The sequence below is a fragment of the Scyliorhinus canicula genome, chromosome 2 (assembly GCF_902713615.1).
Source record: "Scyliorhinus canicula chromosome 2, sScyCan1.1, whole genome shotgun sequence".
Taxonomy (NCBI): Eukaryota; Metazoa; Chordata; class Chondrichthyes; order Carcharhiniformes; family Scyliorhinidae; genus Scyliorhinus; species Scyliorhinus canicula.
The window spans coordinates 154,026,379-154,047,731 of NC_052147.1; the positions used below are offsets into that span (position 1 = coordinate 154,026,379).

Consider the following 21,353-nt stretch of genomic DNA (forward strand, 5'->3'; position numbering starts at 1 on the left):
GAAAATAGCACTCCTGGATGGTGCGTCAGACTTCCAACGCCTGTGCTATATGTTGTTATTTTCAAAATGTGCAGTCTGATGCAGGTTACTGCACAGTGATTGGGAGCTGTACGAGGAGCCATTATGTGGTGTTTCTGCTGAAGTCCATCTGGCTACAATTTTTTCAATTTGCTTTCAGTATATAAATTGTGCCTTGGGACTGAGGAGTAGATGATGTGAGATGCTTGATTAAGGAGTTAGACTAGGATAAACCTCGCACCTATGGGCTGGATAGCTGTTGCTAGTCTGACATCATTTATGGACAAACCCTTACAATTCTTAGTTCGAGATAAAATTGGTCATTTAAAAAATGCAGGATCAAGAGAAGCCAGCACAAATTGATTAATGGCAAACTGTTTCGCAGTTTAATAAGCATTTCTCAAGAGAAGTGGCCAACTGGATAGATTAAGAAAATGAGATAGTTGTGGGCGTATATGGATTTTCGACATTCGCGAAAATACCGCACAGAAGGCTTGTTACAAAAAGTCAGCCATATGGTGCAAGAGGAAATGCAACAGCATGGATAGAAGGTTGGTTTCCATCTGAATTTGTGCTCCAACTGGTTAATCAGAAGCTGCGGGACTGACAATACTGTTTCAGCCCTGGTTTGCAGAGTTGCTGAATTGATGCAAAGAGTCCTGTTCACAGGTCTCTGTGATGCTCTCACATCACCTTGTTTGGTATTAATTCCACCTCCTGCAAATGCAATCAGGAGATGGTCTCAAACAGTCCTATTGCCCACCCGGCTCCCATAAACCTTTATTCAATTTTCTTTAACCCACCTATCTAACTGACAACAGCAGCTTTGGTTTGTTTTGAATCTCCAATGCGGCAAAAGGACCCATGCAGTTTAAGAAACATCAAGGAAAATGTTGACACCGAGACACAAAGAGGTATTTTAAACAGATTCTCAAAAGGGCAGCACGGTGGTGCAGTGGTTAGCACTGCTGCCTCATGGCACCGAGATCCCAGGTTTGATCCCGGCTCTGGGTCACTGTCCATGTGGAGTTTGACAATTCTCCCCGTGTTTGCATGGGTCTCGCCCCCACAACCCAAAGATGTACAGGGTAGCTGGATTGGCCACGCTAAATTGCCCCTTAATTGGGGGGGGGGGGGGGGGGGAAATGAATTTTTAAAAAACTCTAATTTAAAAAAAAAAAAACAGATTCTCAAAAGCTAGGTCAAAGTGGTATGTTTCAAGGAGAATCTTAAAGGAGGAAAGATGGAGAGACTTAGTGAGAGCTTAGTCCTGTTGCCAATGGTGGAGCGTTTCAAATCAGATGCCAGTATTGGAGGAGCGTAGAGATCTTGCAAGCCTGCAGATGTTTACAGAAATTGAGTGGGGCGAAAACAAGAGGGATTTGAAATCAAAGACGAGGATTTAAAAATGGAATTGTTGTTGTCTAGAAGCAGCTTAGGTCAGCATGCGGCAAGATGATGGGCGAATGAGACTTGGCACAAGTTAAGATACGCACAGCGGAATTTTGGATGACCACAAGTTTATGTAGAGTGAAAGGTGGGAGGCTGGAGAGGAGAGGAGAGGATTGCACGAGTCAAGCCCAGAGGCAACACAGGCATGGACAAGTGTTTCAGTGGCAGGAGAGTTGAGGCAAGGATGAAGTCAGGTTCCATCATGGAAAGGGAAGCAGGTAGTCCTGATGATGGGACAGATGTTCGTTCAGAGGTTAATCAGACACAACACTAATGCTTCAGACAGCTCCCAAAGAGAGGGAGTGAAGTTACTGGCAGGATCCAAAGACAATGGCTTCAGATCTTCCAAATATTTCATTGGAAGGAATTGCTGCTCAGCCATGACTGGATTGTTAACCAAGAAGGGTGGCAGATCAGGGACAGTGCACTGTTTAAGAGAAAGGACGGCGAGATCGAGCTGAGGGTTTTCAGCATATATGTGGCACCTGATGTTGTGTTTTAGATGATGTTGCTAAGGGGAAGCATGTAAATAAGAAAGATAAGGGAGTCAAGGATAGATCCTGGACTCCAGACAACACCTCAGGAGTGGGAAAAGGAGCCAGTACAGATGTGGTCTCCTCTACGTTGGAGAGACCAAATGCAGATGGGGTGACTGCTTTGCAGAACACCTTCACTCAATCAACAAGCATAACCTTGACCTTCCGGTCAATTACCATTTCAAGTCGACATCATGCCCTCATGCTCACATTTCTGTCCTTAGCCTGCCACAATGTTCTAATCTAGTGAAGCCCAATGTGAAAAGGTGGCGTCGTCGATTAGGGAGTATGTGGAGATTAATCAGAACAGGGAGGTGTCAGCGGCCACATTCTGGGAGGCATTAAAGGCGTAGGTCCTAGGTGACATCATCTCGTTCAAGGCAGGGCAGCACAGTGGTTAGCACTGCTGCCTCACGGTACTGAGGACCCAAGTTTGATCCCAGCCCCGGTTCACTGTCCGTGTGGAGTTTGAACATTCTCCTGTGTCTGTGTGGGTTTCACCCCCACAACCCAAAACGATGTACAGGTAGGTGGATTGGCCGCACTAAATTGTCCCTTAATTGGAAAAAAAATAATTGGGACTCTAAATTTATTTGTTAAAAATCTTGTTCAAGGCACACAGGGACAGAAGGCGGAGGGAGGAGCATGGATGATTGTTGGAGGAGATAGTCGAGGTGGACAAAAGACACGTGGGAGCCCTCACTAAAGAGTTGCTGGCGGAGAGAAAGAGGTTGCAGGGGCAGTTCGACAGGTTGACAACAGGAAGGGCAGTGGGACAGTTACAGAGGGCGAAGGGGGGTGCAGTATGAATATGGGGAGAAGGCGACCAGCTGAGGAGGCAGGCTGCGTCCAGGGAAATTTTACGGTGCGAAAAGGGAAGGGGCAGGTAGTGTCAGAGCCGGGGAGGATAAATGAGGTGTTCAGGGGGTATTATGAGAAGTTACACAGGGCGGAGCTGAGTGGAAAGGAAGGGGATATGGGACAGTTCCTGGACGGAATGGAGTTTCCAAGGTTGGAGGAAGAGAGGAGGCAGGCATTGGAGGAGCCGCTGGGGCTGAGGAAGATGCTTGACAGTATTAGGAGGGTGAAGTCAGGGGAGGCTCCAGGGCTGGATGGCTTTAGGGCGGAATTTCAGAAGGCATTCATGACAGAGTTGGCACCGCATTTGTTGGGGATGTTTATTGAGGCATTGGAGAAGGGGGAGCTGCGAGAGACATTGATGCAGGCGTCATTTACACTAATCCAGAAGGGGAAGGAGCCGTTGGGAGTGTGGGTCATGTCAACCCATTTCGCTATTGAACAGAGATGTGAAAGTGCTGGCTAAGTTGGTGGCAGAGAGGATGGGGGGGGGGGTGTGTGGCAGGGGTGGTCGCTGAAATTCAAAGGGGTTTCGTTAACGGGTAGGTAACTCTCCAGTATCATCATGAGACTATTAAATATGGTTTCGACTCAATCAGTGGGGTGGGTGCTGGAAGTCATTGTCTCTCTGGATGCAGAGAAGGCTTTTAATCAGGTGGAGTGAAGGTATTTATTTGAAATCTTGGGTAGGCTTGGGTGTAGCCCGATGTTTGTGGCAGGGGTGCGTTTGTTATAAGTAGCCCTGGCGGCAAGTGTATGTACAAATTAGATGAGTTCACGGAGTTTTTGGCTGCACAGAGGTACGAGACAAGGGTGTCCACTGTCGCCAGTGTTGTTCGCGCTGGTGATTGAACACTTGGCGATGGCCCTTCGGGGGTCTGCTGTGTGGCAGGGGATTGTGAGGGGAGCAGGCAGCACCGGGTGTCGCTGTATGTGGATGACCTTTTGTTGTTCGTGTCAGACACGTTGGAGAGTATGGGTAGGATCATGGGAAAATTGTAGAGATTTGCAGCTCTCTTTAGGTACAAGTTAAATGTCGGGTAGAATGAGGTGTTTCCGGTGAGCGCGGGGGATTGGGGTCAACTTGGTGATGTTGCCATTTAAGGTAGCTCGGGAAAGGTTCAGGTACTTGGGGATTCAGGTGATGAGGGAATGGGCTACGATGCACAGGGGGAATTTGACAACGTTGGTTGAGGAGATTTTGGGGGATTTTAAAGAGATGGGATACATTACATCTGACACTAGCAGGGAGCGGCAGGTTGTAAAAATGAAGGTGCTGCCAAGGTTCTTGTTCGTTTATCAGACCCTCCCAATTTATCTCCCGAAGACCTTCTTCCGGAAATTGGAGACTGTGATTTTGGAGTTTATATGGGCAGGGAATATGCTGAGGGTAAACAGGGCCCTGTCACATAGGCAGGGCCCTGTTACATAGGCTGCTCCCGAACCTGCTATTGGGCAGCGAATGTTGGGTGCACAGGGTTTAGGTTCCAGAGTTAGCTGCGGAGACACTTTAAATTGGACAGGATGTCAGTGTTGACACCACTGTGCGGGCACCATAGGTTTAAACCCAGGGAGATGGATGGGATGTATGGGAAATGGAGGGAGGCAAGACAGGTGAGGGTGAGGTACTTGCATCTGGAAGGGCAGTTTGCAGGTCTGGATTAGTTGCAGGAGAGGTTTGAGTTGCCGAGGGAGCAAATTTAGATATATGCAGATGAGGGACTTTGCAAGAAAGGAGTAGAGGACGTTTCCCAGGTTGGAACTGCTGCTCCCGGGTGAGTCGGGGGAAATTGCAAACGGTGAGGATCAAGGGGAAATGAGGAGGAGGAGTTGGGTGTGTGGTGGTGGTTGGGGGAGGGGGGGGGGGGGGGGGGGGAGGAGGAAGAGAGGCTGGGACTGTGGTGTGAGGTGATGCGAAGCATGAATTCAACCTCCTCCTGCGCAAGGATGAGCTTGATTCAATTCATGGTATTACATAGGGTACATATGACCCGGGGGGCGGGGGATTTTAAGAGATGGGATATCAATTGTGGGGGGGGGGGGATTTTAAGAGATGCTGAATTGGAGGTCGGTTACGCTGCCAGATTACGCTGCCGGTTACAGTGGCCTGGCTGGGGGGCCTGTACAACTTTCTCCGGTTGGAAAATATTCAATTTGAGTTGAGGGAGGTCATACATTTTTTGGACATACTTTTTTTTTTAAAACAGAAGCTGGTGTAGATCAGAGAGCAAAGGGTTGTTGGGTGAAGCAAACTTGGTACAAGAGGTGGGACAGAGGCTGCAGCTCAAGTTTATAGAGGATGGAACGTGGGAGGCCAGCCAGGAATGCATTTGAGTAAAAGCAAATTGCTGCGGATGCTGGAATCTGAAACAAAAACAGAAAATTTGGACAATCTCAGCAGGCCTGGCAGCATCTGTGGAGAGAAGGACAGTGTGATCACAGCAGGTTACCTTCAGTATGACAGTGAAGTTGCTTTGGATGGCTTTGTCCACTCCTGTCTCATAAACTTTCTTCCTCACGTGACTCTCAGCAGCATTGCCTCCAAATCCAGACTGATATTCCAGTAAGGATTTCAGCATCGTCTCAAATGGATCAGCTAGACAGGAGCAGGGGTGGGGGAATAAAAAAATGTAGGTGCGTTAAACTGGCTTTTCCAAAGTTCATCAGAGACCATTATAGGACTGAGTTATGGTTTGAGCCCTGATCTGTGCTGTGACAACAGGTAACTCCAGGACAGCGATCAGGCCATTAAAACTGGCTTCGGTGACCCTGGGTAATGTTCCCAAGCCCGTTCAGTCTGAGGCAGTGTGTATGTTTATAAATCGCTCAAACCCTAGAACTCACTGCTAGGTATCTTTATTCTAAATATAAACCCACCACACCTCTTCATTAGATCCAGCCTGCAACTGAGTCGGGGTTTCCATCACTCAACTGCTAAATGATTTCAAGTGTTGACAGGTTCCTGAATATTCATTCAGGATTCAGCTCTCATCCAATGGTCTGTCCAGACTTTGTATAACACATGAACAGCACTTACAGGTTCGGTTTGGATTGATGTGTTCTTTCAGGACATCTATGGAGCCCAAACTGACTACCAGACGCTGCCCGAACCAGAAAGATGCCAGTGATCCATATTTTTCATGGAGATTGACTAGGAATTGATTAAGGCTCCCGGTGCTCACAATATCTGGGAGGTTTCCATCCCTACAGGGTAAAAACAGAGACTTACAGTTAGAGTCGCAGCCAGACGAATGAGGATACAGACTTTTGGGAGGGGCAGCACGGGGAGACATTTGACCAAAAACATAATTGGAGTAACCATGTGCACAGTGGCTATAAGAGCAGGTCAGGCGCTCAGAATTCTTCAGTAAGTGACCACTTGACTCTCCAAAACCTTCATCCACCATCTCCAAGGCAAAACTTAAGACAGAATACTCAATTCATGTCACACAAGTGGCAACTCTCCCACATGAAAATCTAACTATCACCCCTTAACATTCAATGGCATTCCCATTGCTGAATCCCCCCACTATCAACATCTTAGCAGTTACCTTTGACCAGAAACTGAACTGGACTAGTCATCTAAATACCGAGGCTACAAGAGCAGGTCAGAGGCTAGGAATTCTGCAGCGAGTAACCCCTCCCCCCACAAAGCCTGTCCACTGGCTGGCCTGAGATAGTAGCTCAAGAAGGCATTTCACCTGCTCAAGGGGAACTGGAGATAGGCAATAAAGGCATAAGTCAGGACTGTCTTGGAAAACTCTTCACTTGCCTTCAGCAACACAAGAAGCTCAACACCATCCAGGACAAAACAGTCCACATGATTGGCGCACAGTGTGTACCATCTACAAGATCCACTGCTGCAACTTGACATGGTTTCTCTGACAGCATCTCGTAAATTCATGACCTCCATCACCTACAAAGACAAGGGCAGCAGATGCATGGGAATACCCACCACCTGCAAGTTCCCCTCCCAACCACTCACCATCTTGACTTAGAACAATACCATTATTCCCTCACAGTCACTTGGTTCAAATCCTGGAACTCCCTTTCCAACAGCAGTGAGTGGACCTACATCAAACAGTTTGCAGTGCTTCAAGAAGGCATCTCGCCACTACCTCCCCCAGGGAAATTAGAAGTGGACAATAAAGGTTGGACTAGCCAGCTAAACGCACACCCTGAACAAAGGGAAAAAAGTCAGATGTAAAAAATTTTATGATGCAAAATCACAGATAGAAGGGGAGTTCTTCATGGTGATCAGTCAATATTTATCTTTTTGATTTGATTTATTATTGTCACATGTATTAGTATACAGTGAAAAGTATAGTTTCTTGCATGCTGTACAAACAATGCATACCATACATAAGGAAGGAGAGACTGCAGAATATAATGTTAGTTATAGCAAGGTGTAGAGAAAAGATCAACTTAATACAAGGTAGGTCCATTCAAAAGTCTGATGGCGGTAATTGAATAAGAACATTGTTAGAGAGTTTAAAAGAGTTAGAATGAAGGTTAAGAAGCATAGAACGAGAGTAAAAGATAGAATTAGAGGGTATGCTGGGCACAGCTTGCAAAAAGTTGCCTCGCTCCGGCGCCATCTTGAAAATGCTTTGAAAAATCTTGCAAAGAACGTTAGTACAGATTATCTGCTTATTATCTCACTGAAGTTTGTGACACCTTGCTGTGCACAAATTGGGTGCCCGTTCCCTACACTGTAGCAATACTTCAAAAGTCTTTCATTGGCTATAAAGTGTTTGGAGTAATCTTAGGTCATGAAGGTCACTATATAAATGCAAGTCAGTAATGGGAAACCTGTGGCCTGGGGGCCACATGTGGCCTATTTGGGTTCTCAGTGTGGCTCATGACACGTTCTGTTGACCGTTGCTCACCATTTTGTTTTTATCATTTGAATTGAAGATAGTTTTACGAATATATAAATGATTAAGCATTTTCAAAAACATGAGATACTGAACATGTATCATGCGGTCACGGTTAGTGAACAAGCCTGATTTCAATCTTGCGGCCCACTGAGATGAAGGGCCACTCATGCGGTCCACTCACTGGCCCAGGTTGCCCATCACTGATGTCTTTGTTTTATTCTTATAAGCAAAATGTCAGGCTAGCAGAACAAAGATTGACTTAGGCTGACTTTACTTTTCCTCCGTGGGGGCCATCCCTGGGATTCCAGATGCTTGCCTGGATGCCTAGGGAAAAAGAAACACAGAATGAGTTTCCAAAGGAAGGCAACTGAACAGAAACTGTACAGGACAAACACTCACGACTCTCCCAGCACATGTCAAACCTGATTAAATGAACGGAAAAATAATTTAAGAGGGCCACATGTGGCGCAGTGGTTAGCACTGGGACTGCAGTAGAGGACCCAGATTCGACTCCCGGCCCTGGTTCACTGTCCGTGTGGAGTTTGCCCATTCTCCCAGTGTCTGCGTGGGTCTCACCCCCACACCCCATATTGCCATATCTTTTTGTTAAAACAGTAAAACATCTAAATAAGGTCAAACAGGGTACCCCCCCCCCTCAGTACCAATGTACAGGGAGGAGGTGCAGGATACTCTGATCTTTAAAACAGCTCACAACACGTTTCTATAAAAAACAAACAGTGCACGCACTAAACCGGATACCCTTGCCTCTGTACCAACAGAAGAGAATGGAGGGGTGGTGGGGAGAGAGGGGAAAGGAGGGTGGTGGGGAGGGAGGGAGTCGGTGTTGGTGGAGGGGAGGGGGGGCGGCAACAGGGCATTGCTTGAACTATCTACGGAGGAGGCAGAAAAACAAAAGAACCTTCAATTATGATATTCCAGATTCTGGGAGTTCCCCAGAGGGGGTAAGGGGCGACACAGTGTCAGACACGAGTGAGACCCGCACCCCGCTACAGAGCGCTTCATGTGCACCTTGCGCTCCCGACACTGGCCGGCTGGCACTCTTCAGACAGTCGCCCTCCGGGCCCGAATCCTCCACCACACTGAGTACGGCGGGCGACACGGTCCCACCAACCAACCCAGGGGCTGCCTTGATCCCGCCACCGGGCTCATCGACAGGCGGGATCTCCTCAGGCTCCTCCTAGGGCCCTGTGCCAGCGAGAGGTGGTGGTGCAGATGCCTGCTCTGCCCCCGCTGCCTGGTCACCGGAAGGCCCTGAAAATAACTCCGGAAACAGTCCCGGGATGGTGACAGAGGTGCCCCAAGACAGCGGTTGAAACAGAGGGTTTTCCAAACCATAACCCGCGAAGAACCGAAGAAGGAGGGGATTATCACTGACCCCCTCCCCTGAGAAATTGAACAAGTCCGGGTGCTAAATATTACTGGGTGGAATGGGCCCTCTCAGGTCCCGTCCGACCCCGAAGCACCCTGCTCAAGCTAAATTGCTCCTTAATTGAAAATGTTAAAAAATGTTTGGTTTAATTCTTCCTGAGATACGGATGCAGGCCAGGTGGAACTGGTTATCATTCGACAACCACATGTGATCCAGTAGTGATCCCTGTATAGCTATCAGGCTCAGTGTCCCATTTACCAGACAACTGTTGAAGTTTACGACAGGTTATTTATTGCCGCACTGGAAATGTTCCTGCTAAAAAATCAAATATAAAACATCAGAGGCATTGCAGTCATATTTGGGAGATAATGGAAGCAAATTGCTAAGTGTGAGGTGCAGTTCTGTTTTGGTTGCACTTATATTTCTGCAGCAATTTTTAATAAGTGGAGTGTGAATGGTACCCAATAATACTGTTTCCCAGTGTTATACAGTGATAGACCCGTCTCCACCAGTACTGTACACCAGTATTGTACAGCGACAAGCCCATTCTCACCAATACTGTACCCCATTGCTATACAGTGACAGACCTGTTTCCACCAGTACTGCACCCCAATGTTATACAGGACAGACCCATCCCTGCCCCCACCAGTATAATACCCCCAATGTTACACAGTGACAGGCCTGGTTCTGTCTTCAGAGAGGACACAAATAATGCTGCAGGAATGTTGGGGAACACGGGGTTTAGTGAGTCGGAGGAACTGAAGGAAATCAGTATTAGTAGAGAAATAGTCTGAAGAAATTGATGGGATTGAAGGCAGATAAATCCCCAGGACCTGTATTTTCCACAGTGAGATCCATCCCCACCAGTCCTGTGCCCCAGTGTTATACAGTGACAGACGTGTCCCCACCAGTTCTGTACCTCAGTGTTATACAATGACAGACCTGTCCCCACCCTGGTGTTATACAATGATAGACCTGTCTCCACCAGTACTGTACCCCAGTGTTATACAATGATAGACCTGTCTCCACCAGTACTGTACCCTAGAGTTATACAGTGACAGACCTGTCCCCACCAGTACTGTACCCGTGTTACACAATAACAGATCTGTCCCCATCAGTACTGTACCCCAGTGTTATACAGTGACAGACCTGTCCTCACCAGTACTGTACCCCAGTGTTATGCAATGACAGACCTGTACCCACCAGTGCTGTACCTCAGTGTTATACAGTGACAGACCTGTCCCCACCAGTATTATACCCCAGTGCTATACAGTGACAGACCTGTACCCACCAGTACTGTACCCCAGTGTTATACAGTGACAGACCTGTCCCCACCAGTACTGTACCCCAGTGTTATACAGTGGCAGACCTTGTCCCCAGCAGTACTGTACCCTATTGTTATACAATGTCAGACCAGTTCCCATTGAACTGTACTTTGGTGTTATATGTGGGAGTAGCGCAGGAAAGTGGTATTGCGATAGATGGTCAGCCAAGATCGAATTGAATGGTGGAGCAGGCTCAGCAGGATGAAAGGTCCACTTCTGTGTTCTTTAAATGATGATCATTTCAACGAGAATAGCCCTTCTCCACAAGCAAATTTCTGTTACAGCTCTTGTAGTAAAAAGCTAGATACTGATCTTCGATTGCCCAACCTTGTCAGGTGGCTCATCAATCAATAGCAATTGATGACTTCCTATGCAGGCAGACAAGGAGCCATTATTCAATAATTTAGATGCATTTACTGCAATTCACCTATGGGGAACTGCTCTCAGCATATCAGCCTTTTGCTGCCGCAGCACCTATACAGTTTAATTCATGCGCAGAAATGTGAAGGCATCCAAGACAAACCTGATTCTTTGTATGTGCAGATATATCTGCATGCAGTGTGCACACAGGCAGATATATTTGCATACACAGGCATGGTACAGGCTCCCACACATGTAGAATCACTTCACATACAATCGTTCATACACAGTTTGCACCCGCATTCACACAGACACACATTATAGAGAAATACAGCACAGAACAGGCCCTTCAGCCCACGATGTTGTGCCGAACTTTTGTCCTAGGTTAATCATAGAATTTTGGACACTAAGGGCAATTTTTCATGGCCAATCTACCCAACCTGCACATCTTTGGACTGTGGGAGGAAACCGGAGTACCCGGAGGAAACCCACGCACACACGGAGAGGATGTGCAGACTCCACACAGACAGTGACCCAAGTTGAAATCGAACTTGGGATCCTGGAGCTGTGAAGCAATTGTACTATCCACAATGCTACCGTGCTGCCCTTAAGAAGAAGTTAACCTACACTCCATTATTCTACCCTAATCCATGTACCTACCCAATAGCCGCTTGAAGGTCCCTAACGTTTCCGACTCAACTACTTCCACAGGCAGTGCATTCCATGCCCCCACTATTCTCTGGGTAAATAACCTACCTCTGACATGCCCTCTATATCTTCCACCATTTATCTTAAATTTATTCCCCTTGTAATGGTGTGTTCCACCCGGGGAAAAAGTCTCTGACTGTCTATTCTATCTATTCCCCTGATCATCTTATAAACCTCTATCAAGTCGCCCCTCATCCTTCTCCGTTCTAATGAGAACAGGCCTAGCACCCTCAACCTTTCCTCGTATGACCTACTCTCCATTCCAGGCAACATCCTGGTAAATCTCCTTTGCACCTTTTCCAAAGCTTCCACATCCTTCCTAAAATGAGGCGACCAGAACTGCACACAGTACTCCAAATGTGGCCTGACCAAGGTTTTGTACAGCTGCATCATCACCTCACGGCTCTTAAATTCAATCCCTCTGCTAATGAACGCTAGCACACCATAGGCCTTCTTCACAGCTCTATCCACTTGAGTGGCAACTTTCAAAGATCTATGATCATAGACCCCAAGATCTCTCTGCTCCTCCACATTTCCAAGAACCCTACCGTTAACCCTGTATTCATATTTGTCCTTCCAAAATGGACAACCTCACACTTGTCAGGCTTAAACTCCATCTGCCACTTCTCAGCCCAGCTCTGCATCCTATCTATGTCTCTTTGAAGCCGACAACAGCCCTCCTCACTATCCACAACTCCGCCAATCTTCGTATCATCTGCAAATTTACTGACCCACCCTTCAACTCCCTCATCCAAGTCGTTAATGAAAATCACGAACAGCAGAGGACCCAGAACTGATCCCTGCGGTACGCCACTGATAACTGGGCTCCAGGCTGAATATTTGCCATCCACCACCACTCTCTGTCTTCTATCGGTTAGCCAGTTTGTTATCCAACTGGCCAAATTTCCCACTACCCATGCCTCCTTACTTTCTGCACAAGCCTACAATGGGGAAACTTATCAAATGCCTTACTAAAATCCATGTACACTACATCCACTGCTTTACCTTCATCCACATGCTTGGTCACCTCCTCAAAGAAGTCAATAAGACTTGTAAGGCAAGACCTACCCCTCACAAATCTGTGCTGACTATCCCTAATCAAGCAGTGTGTTTCCAGATGCTCAGAAATCCTATCCCTCAGTACCCTTTCCATTACTTTGCCTACCACCGAAGTAAGACTAACTGGCCTGTAATTCCCAGGGTTATCCCTATTCCCTTTTTTGAACAGGGGCATGACATTCGCCACTCTCCAATCCTCTGGTACCACCCCTGTTGACAGTGAGGACGAAAAGATCATTGCCAACGGCTCTGCAATTTCATTTCTTGCTTCCCATAGAATCCTTGGATATATCCCGTCAGGCCCGGGGGACTTGTCTATCCTCAAGTTTTTCAAAACGCGCAACACATCTTCCTTCCTGACAAGTATCTCCTCAAGATTATCAGTCTGTTTCACACTGTCCTCTCCAACAATATGGCCCCTCTTGTTTGTAAATACTGAAGAAAAATACTTGTTCAAGACCTCTCCTATCTCTTCAGACTCAATGCACAATCTCCCGCTACTGTCCTTGATCGGACCTACCCTTGCTCTAGTCATTCTCATATTTCTCACATATGTGTAAAAGGCCTTGGGGTTTTCTTTGATCCTACCTGCCAAAGATTTTTCATGACCTCTCTTAGCTCTCCTAATCCCTTTCTTCAGTTCCCTCCTGGCTATCTTGTATCCCTCCAGCGCCCTGTCTGAACCTTGTTTCTTCAGCCTTACACAAGTCTCCTTCTTCCTCTTAACAAGACATTCAACCTCTCTTGTCACCCATGGTTCCCTCACTCGACCATCTCTTCCCTGCCCGACAGGGACATACATATCAAAGACACGCAGTACCTGTTCCTTGAACAAGTTCCACATTTCACTTGTGTCCTTCCCTGACAGCCTACGTTCCCAACTTCTGCACTTCAATTCTTGTCTGACAGCTTTGTATTTACCCTTCCCCCAATTGTAAACCTTGCCCTGTTGCACGCACCTATCCCTCTCCATAACTAAAGTGAAAGTCACAGAATTGTGGTCACTACCTCCAAAATGCTCCCCCACGAACAAATCTATCACCTGCCCTGGTTCATTACCAAGTACTAAATCCAATATGGCCTCCCCTCTGGTCAGACAATCTACATACTGTGTTAGAAAAGCTTCCTGGACACACTGCACAAACACTACCCCATCCAAACTATTTGATCGAAAGAGTTTCCACTCAATGTTTGGGAAGTTGAAGTCACCCATGACTACTACCCTGTGACTTGTGCACCTTTCCAAAATCTGTTTCCCAATCTGTTCCTCCACATCTCTGCTGCTATTGGGGGGCCTATAGAAAACTCCCAACAAGGTGACTGGGGGTGTTGGGAATGGGGGTGTTCTGGGGATGGTGCGAATGGAGGTGTTTTGGGGGCGGTGGGAATGGGGGTGCTTTGGGGGCAGTGGGAATGCGAGTGTTTTGGGGGCGGTGGGAATGGGGGTGTTTTGGGTGCAGTGGGAATGGGGGTGTTTTGGGGGCAGTGGGAATGGGTGTGTTTTGGGGGCAGTGGGAATGGGGGTGTTTTGGGGCAGTGGTGGGCATGGGGGTGTTTTGGGGCAGTGGTGGGCATGGGGGTGTTTTGGGGGCAGTGGGAACGGGAGTGTTTTGGGGGCTGTGGAAATGGGGGTGTTTTGGGGCGGTGCGAATGGGGGTGTTTTGGGGGCGGTGGGAATGGGGGTGTTTTGGGGGCTGTGGAAATGGGGGTGTTTTGGGGCGGTGCGAATGGGGGTGTTTTGGGGGCAGTGCGAATGGGGGTGTTTTGGGGGCAGTGGGAATGGGGGTGTTTAGGGGGCGGTGGGAATGGGGGTGTTTTGGGGGCGGTGGGAATGGGGGTGTTTTGGGGGCTGTGGAAATGGGGGTGTTTTGGGGCGGTGCGAATGGGGGTGTTTTGGGGGCAGTGCGAATGGGGGTGTTTTGGGGCGGTGCGAATGGGGGTGTTTTGGGGGCAGTGCGAATGGGGGTGTTTTGGGGGCAGTGGGAATGGGGGTGTTTTGGGGGTGGTGGGAATGGGGGTGTTTTGGGGGCGGTGGGAATGGGGGTGTTTTGGGGGCGGTGGGAATGGGGGTGTTTTGGGGGCGGTGGGAATGGGGGTGTTTTGGGGGCGGTGGGAATGGGGGTGTTTTGGGGGCGGTGGGAATGGGGGTGTTTTGGGGGCGGTGGGAATGGGGGTGTTTTGGGGGCAGTGGGAATGGGGGTGTTTTGGGGGCGGTGGGAATGGGGGTGTTTTGGAGGCAGTGGTGGGAATGGGGGTGTTGGGAATGGGGGTGTTCTGGGAATGGAGCGAATGGGGGTGTTTTGGGGGCAGTGGGAATGGGGGTGTTTTGGGGGTGGTGGGAATGGGGGTGTTTTGGGGGCAGTGGGAATGGGGGTGTTTTGGGGGCGGTGGTGGGAATGGGGGTGTTTTGTGGGTGGTGGGAATGGGGGTGCTTTGGGGGCGGTGGGAATGGGGGTGTTTTGGGGGTGGTGGGAATGGGGGTGCTCTGGGGGCGGTGGGAACGGGGGTGTTTTGGGGGTGGTGGGAATGGGGGTGCTCTGGGGGCGGTGGGAACGGGGGTATTTTGGGGGCGGTGGGAATGGGGGTGTTTTGGGTGCAGTGGGAATGGGGGTGTTTTGGGGGCAGTGGGAATGGGTGTGTTTTGGGGGCAGTGGGAATGGGGGTGTTTTGGGGCAGTGGTGGGCATGGGGGTGTTTTGGGTGCAGTGGGAATGGGGGTGTTTTGGGGGCAGTGGGAATGGGTGTGTTTTGGGGGCAGTGGGAATGGGGGTGTTTTGGGGCAGTGGTGGGCATGGGGGTGTTTTGGGGCAGTGGTGGGCATGGGGGTGTTTTGGGGGCAGTGGGAACGGGAGTGTTTTGGGGGCTGTGGAAATGGGGGTGTTTTGGGGCGGTGCGAATGGGGGTGTTTTGGGGGCGGTGGGAATGGGGGTGTTTTGGGGGCTGTGGAAATGGGGGTGTTTTGGGGCGGTGCGAATGGGGGTGTTTTGGGGGCAGTGCGAATGGGGGTGTTTTGGGGGCAGTGGGAATGGGGGTGTTTAGGGGGCGGTGGGAATGGGGGTGTTTTGGGGGCGGTGGGAATGGGGGTGTTTTGGGGGCGGTGGGAATGGGGGTGTTTTGGGGCGGTGCGAATGGGGGTGTTTGGGGGCAGTGCGAATGGGGGTGTTTTGGGGCGGTGCGAATGGGGGTGTTTTGGGGGCAGTGCGAATGGGGGTGTTTTGGGGGCAGTGGGAATGGGGGTGTTTTGGGGGTGGTGGGAATGGGGGTGTTTTGGGGGCGGTGGGAATGGGGGTGTTTTGGGGGCGGTGGGAATGGGGGTGTTTTGGGGGCGGTGGGAATGGGGGTGTTTTGGGGCGGTGGGAATGGGGGTGTTTTGGGGGCGGTGGGAATGGGGGTGTTTTGGGGGCGGTGGGAATGGGGGTGTTTTGGGGGCAGTGGGAATGGGGGTGTTTTGGGGGCGGTGGGAAGGGGGGTGTTTTGGAGGCAGTGGTGGGAATGGGGGTGTTGGGAATGGGGTGTTCTGGGAATGGAGCGAATGGGGGTGTTTTGGGGGCAGTGGGAATGGGGGTGTTTTGGGGGTGGTGGGAATGGGGGTGTTTTGGGGGCGGTGGGAATGGGGGTGTTTTGGGGGCGGTGGTGGGAATGGGGGTGTTTTGTGGGTGGTGGGAATGGGGGTGCTCTGGGGGCGGTGGGAACGGGGGTGTTTTGGGGGTGGTGGGAATGGGGGTGCTCTGGGGGCGGTGGGAACGGGGGTATTTTGGGGGCGGTGGGAATGGGGGTGTTTTGGGGGCTGTGGTGGGAATGGGGGTGTTGGGGATGGGGGTGTTTTGGGGGCAGTGGGGAGGGGGTGTTTGGGGGCAGTGGGAATGGGGGTGTTTTGGGGGCAGTGGGAATGGGGGTGTTTTGGGGGCGGTGGGAATGGGGGTGTTTTGGGGGCGGTGGGAATGGGGGTGTTTAGGGGGCGGTGGGAATGGGGGTGTTTTGGGGGCAGTGGGAACGGGGGTGTTTTGGGGGCAGTGGGAACGGGGGTGTTTTGGGGGCAGTGGGAATGGAGATGCTTTGGGGGCGGTGGTGGGAATGGGGGTGTTTTGGGGGTGATGGGAATGGGGGTGTTTTGGGGGTGGTGGGAATGGGGGTGTTTTGGGGGCGGTGGGAATGGGGGTGTTTTAGGGGTGATGGGAATGGGGGTGTTTTGGGGGTGGTGGGAATGGGGGTGTTTTGGGGGTGATGGGAATGGGGGTGTTTTGGGGGTGGTGGGAATGGGGGTGTTTTGGGGGCGGTGGGAATGGGGGTGTTTTGGGGGTGATGGGAATGGGGGTGTTTTGGGGGTGGTGGGCATGGGGGTGTTTTGGGGGCGGTGGGAATGGGGTGTTTTGGGGGCGGTGGGAATGGGGGTGTTTTGGGGGCGGTGGGAATGTGAGCATTTTGGGGGCGGTGGTGGGAATGGGGCTGTATTGGGGGCAGTGGTGGGAATGGGAGCGTTTTGGGGGCAGTGGTGGGAACGGGGGTGTTTTGGGGGCGGTGGGAACGGGGGTGTTTTGGGGTGGCGGTGGGCATGGGGGTGTTTTGGGGGCGGTGGGAATGGGGGTGTTTGGGGACGGTGGGAATGGGGGTGTTTTGGGGAGGGGGAATGGGGGTGTTTTGGGGGGAGGGGGAGTTTGGGGGAGGGGGAGTTTGGGGGAGGGGGAGTTTGGGGGAGGGGGAGTTTGGGGGAGGGGGAGTTTGGGGGTATTTGGGGGATTTGGGGGTATTTGGGGGAATGGGGGTATTTGGGGTAATTGGGGTATTTGGGGTAATTGGGGTATTTGGGGGTATTTGGGGGATTTGGGGTATTTGGGGGAATGGGGGTATTTGGGGGAATGGGGGTATTTGGGGAATGGGGGTATTTGGGGGAATGGGGGTATTTGGGGGAATGGGGGTATTTGGGGGAATGGGGGTATTTGGGGGAATGGGGGTATTTGGGGGGAGGGGGAATGGGGGTATTTGGGGGGAGGGGGAATGGGGGTATTTGGGGGGAGGGGGAATGGGGGTATTTGGGGGGAGGGGGAATGGGGGTGTTTTGGGGGAGGGGGAATGGGGGTGTTTTGGGGGAGGGGGAATGGGGGTGTTTTGGGGGAGGGGGAATGGGGGTGTTTTGGGGGGAGGGGGAAATGGGGGTGTTTTGGGGGAGGGGGGAATGGGGTGTTTTGGGGGGGGGGGGGAATGGGGGTGTTTTGGGGAGAGGTGGGAATGGGGGTGTTTTGGGGGCGGTGGGAATGGGGGTGTTTTGGGGGGAGGTGGGAATGGGGGTGTTTTGGGGGGAGGTGGGAATGGGGGTGTTTTGGGGGGAGGTGGGAATGGGGGGGTTTTGGGGGGAGGTGGGAATGGGGTGTTTTGGGGGGAGGTGGGAATGGGGGTGTTTTGGGGGGAGGTGGGAATGGGGGTGTTTTGGGGGGAGGTGGGAATGGGGGTGTTTTGGGGGGGGGTGGGAATGGGGGGGTTTTGGGGGGAGGTGGGAATGGGGGTGTTTTGGGGGGGGGGTGGGAATGGGGGTGTTTTGGGGGGAGGTGGGAATGGGGGTGTTTTGGGGGGAGGTGGAAAGGGTGTGTTTTGGGGGGAGGTGGGAATGGGGGTGTTTTGGGGGGAGGTGGGAATGGGGGTGTTTTGGGGGGAGGTGGGAATGGGGGTGTTTTGGGGGGAGGTGGGAATGGGGTGCTTTGGGGGAGGTGGGAATGGGGGGTGCTTTGGGGGAGGTGGGAATGGGGGTTGTTTTGGGGGGAGGTGGGAATGGGGGTGTTTTGGGGGAGGTGGGAATGGGGGTGTTTTGGGGGGAGGTGGGAATGGGGGTGTTTTGGGGGGGGGGGGGAATGGGGGGTGTTTTAGGGGGAGGGGGAGTTTGGGGGAGGGGGAGTTTGGGGGAGGGGGAGTTTGGGGGAGGGGGAGTTTGGGGGAGGGGGAGTTTGGGGTATTTGGGGGAGGGGGAGTTGGGGGTATTTTGGGGGAGGGAGAGTATGGGGGTATTTGGGGGTAATTGGGGTATTTGGGGTAATTGGGGTATTTGGGGTAATTGGGGTATTTGGGGGTATTTGGGGGTATGGGGGTATTTGGGGGAATTGGGGTATTTGGGGGATTGGGGGTATTTGGGGAATGGGGGTATTTGGGGGATTTGGGGTATTTGGGGGAATTGGGGTATTTGGGGGAATGGGGGTATTTGGGGGAATGGGGGTATTGGGGGAATGGGGGTATTTGGGGGGAGGGGGAATGGGGGTATTTGGGGGAGGGGGAATGGGGGTATTTGGGGGGAGGGGGAATGGGGGTATTTGGGGGAGGGGGAATGTGGGGTGTTTTGGGGGAGGGGGAATGGGGGTGTTTTGGGGGAGGGGGAATGGGGGTGTTTTGGGGGAGGGGGAAATGGGGGGTGTTTTGGGGGAGGGGGGAATGGGGTTGTTTTGGGGGAGGGGGGAATGGGGTGTTTTGGGGAGAGGGTGGGAATGGGGGTGTTTTGGGGGGAGGTGGAATGGGGGTGTTTTGGGGGGAGGTGGGAATGGGGGTGTTTTGGGGGGAGGTGGGAATGGGGGTGTTTTGGGGGGAGGTGGGAATGGGGGTGTTTTGGGGGGAGGTGGGAATGGGGGTGTTTTGGGGGGAGGTGGGAATGGGGGTGTTTTGGGGGGAGGTGGGAATGGGGGTGTTTTGGGGGGAGGTGGGAATGGGGGTGTTTTGGGGGGAGGTGGGAATGGGGGTGTTTTGGGGGGAGGTGGGAATGGGGGTGTTTTGGGGGGAGGTGGGAATGGGGGTGTTTTGGGGGGAGGTGGGAATGGGGGTGTTTTGGGGGGAGGTGGGAATGGGGGTGTTTTGGGGGGAGGTGGGAAAGGGTGTGTTTTGGGGGGAGGTGGGAATGGGGGTGTTTTGGGGGGAGGTGGGAATGGGGGTGTTTTGGGGGGAGGTGGGAATGGGGGTGTTTTGGGGGGAGGTGGGAATGGGGGTGCTTTGGGGGGAGGTGGGAATGGGGGTGCTTTGGGGGGAGGTGGGAATGGGGGTGTTTTGGGGGGAGGTGGGAATGGGGGTGTTTTGGGGGAGGTGGGAATGGGGGTGTTTTGGGGGGAGGTGGGAATGGGGGTGTTTTGGGGGGAGGTGGGAATGGGGGTGTTTTAGGGGGAGGTGGGAATGGGGGTGTTTTGGGGGGAGGTGGGAATGGGGGTGTCTTGGGGGGAGGTGGGAATGGGGGTGTTTTGGGGGGAGGTGGGAATGGGGAGCAGGGCTTTGGAGGAGGGTCAGGGTTCCTGCCCCTGCTACTGACGCAGACCCAGGCTCCAATCTCGGGACGGAGGCGCCGTTTCCGCTGCGGCCTCTCCGGGATCTGAGCAGGAAAGGCCGGGGCTCAGTCCCAGGATCTGGGCCCAGCCGCTTCCCTTACCGGGTACAGGTACAGCACGGCCCCGATCAGGAAAACCACGAAGGTGATGGCGAATATGGCGAAGTCCAGCATGGTGCCGGGTTTCTGATTGGGGATGGATCCGGATCCCGGTCCCGGTCTGACCCGGATCTCACCCTCCTGGACACTGCCCCGCCCCCAGCACCGTCCCCACAGCAACCGCCAAATCCCGGATTGATCCTGTCCCATTCCCAGATTGACCCAATCCCGGACCCCAATCCCAATCCCGGACTAACCCAATCCCAATCCCGGACTAACCCAATCCCAATCCCGGACTGGCCCAATCCCGGGTTGACATAATCCCAATCCCGGACTATCCCTCTCCCAATCCCGGACTGACCCAATCCCAATCCTGGACTATCCCTCTCGCAATCCCGGACTATCCCTCTCGCAATCCCGGACTATCCCTCTCCCAATCCCAGACTGACCTAATCCCGGACTGACCCAGTCCCAATCCCGGGTTATCCCTGTCCCAATCCCAGACTGACCCAATCCCAGACTGACCCAGTCCCAATTCTGGATTGATCCTGTCCCATTCCCAGATTGACCAAATCCCGGACAGATCTTGTCCCAAACCCGGATTGACCCCGTCCCGGACAGATCTTGTCCCAAACCCGGACTGACCCAGTCCCGGACAGATCTTCTCCCAATCCCAGGCTGACGCAGTCGGGGATTGATCCCGTCCTAATCCCGGACTAAACCAATCTGATTTAACCCAATACCTGACTGATCCTGTCCCAATTCCGGACCGTGCTAATTCTAGATTGTGCCAATCCTGGACTGTCCCCATCCTGGACTGATCATGTCCCAATCCCGGATTGATCCTGTCTCAATCCTAGGCTGTCCCAATCCCGGACTGACCCAATTCCAGACTGTCACTGTCTCAATCCGGAATGACCCTGTCCCAATCCCAGACTGATCCTGTCTCAATCACGGACTATCCAATATCCTGACTGACCCAATCTCGTACTGACCCTGCCCAAATACCGGAATGACCCTGTCCCGATCCCAGACTGTCCCTGTCCCAATCCCGGTGTCTCCAAGTCTCAATCCTTGTCTCGCCATGTCCCAATCCCGGACCGTCCATGTCTATGTTCCAATTGCCAGTTTTGCCATATCCCAATCCTGAACTGGCCCTGTTTCAAACCAGGGTCTGCCCATGTCCTAATCCTGGATTGTCCCTGTCTCAATCCCAGACTGCCCCTGTCTCAATCCCAGTCTCTCCAGGTCCCAATCCCAGACTGTCAATGCTCAATCCCTGGTCTCTCCATATCCCAATCCTGGATTGTTCATGTGCCAATCCTGGTCTCTCCATGTCCCAATCTTGCACTGATTTTGTCCCAATCCCTGGTCTCTCAAT

General features: G+C 52.0%; 1 protein-coding gene across 2 annotated transcripts in view; it reads right to left on the bottom strand.

Annotated features, from left to right (window-relative positions):
* Nucleotides 1-20,182, bottom strand: part of LOC119960136 (cytochrome P450 20A1) — a 53,053-nt gene extending 32,871 nt beyond the window's left edge. The window contains exons 1-4 of one of the 2 annotated variants that reach the window (XM_038787963.1): nt 19,976-20,182; nt 8,019-8,068; nt 5,902-6,068; nt 5,315-5,460 (exon numbers count right to left, since the gene is read on the bottom strand). In XM_038787963.1, the coding sequence (XP_038643891.1) occupies nt 5,315-5,460; nt 5,902-6,068; nt 8,019-8,068; nt 19,976-20,182 (570 nt within the window). Of the gene's footprint in view, nt 1-5,314; nt 5,461-5,901; nt 6,069-8,013; nt 8,069-19,975 lie in introns of both variants that reach the window. The other variant, XM_038787965.1, reaches the window with a different exon arrangement.
* Between the last annotated feature and the right edge of the window lie 1,171 nt (nt 20,183-21,353).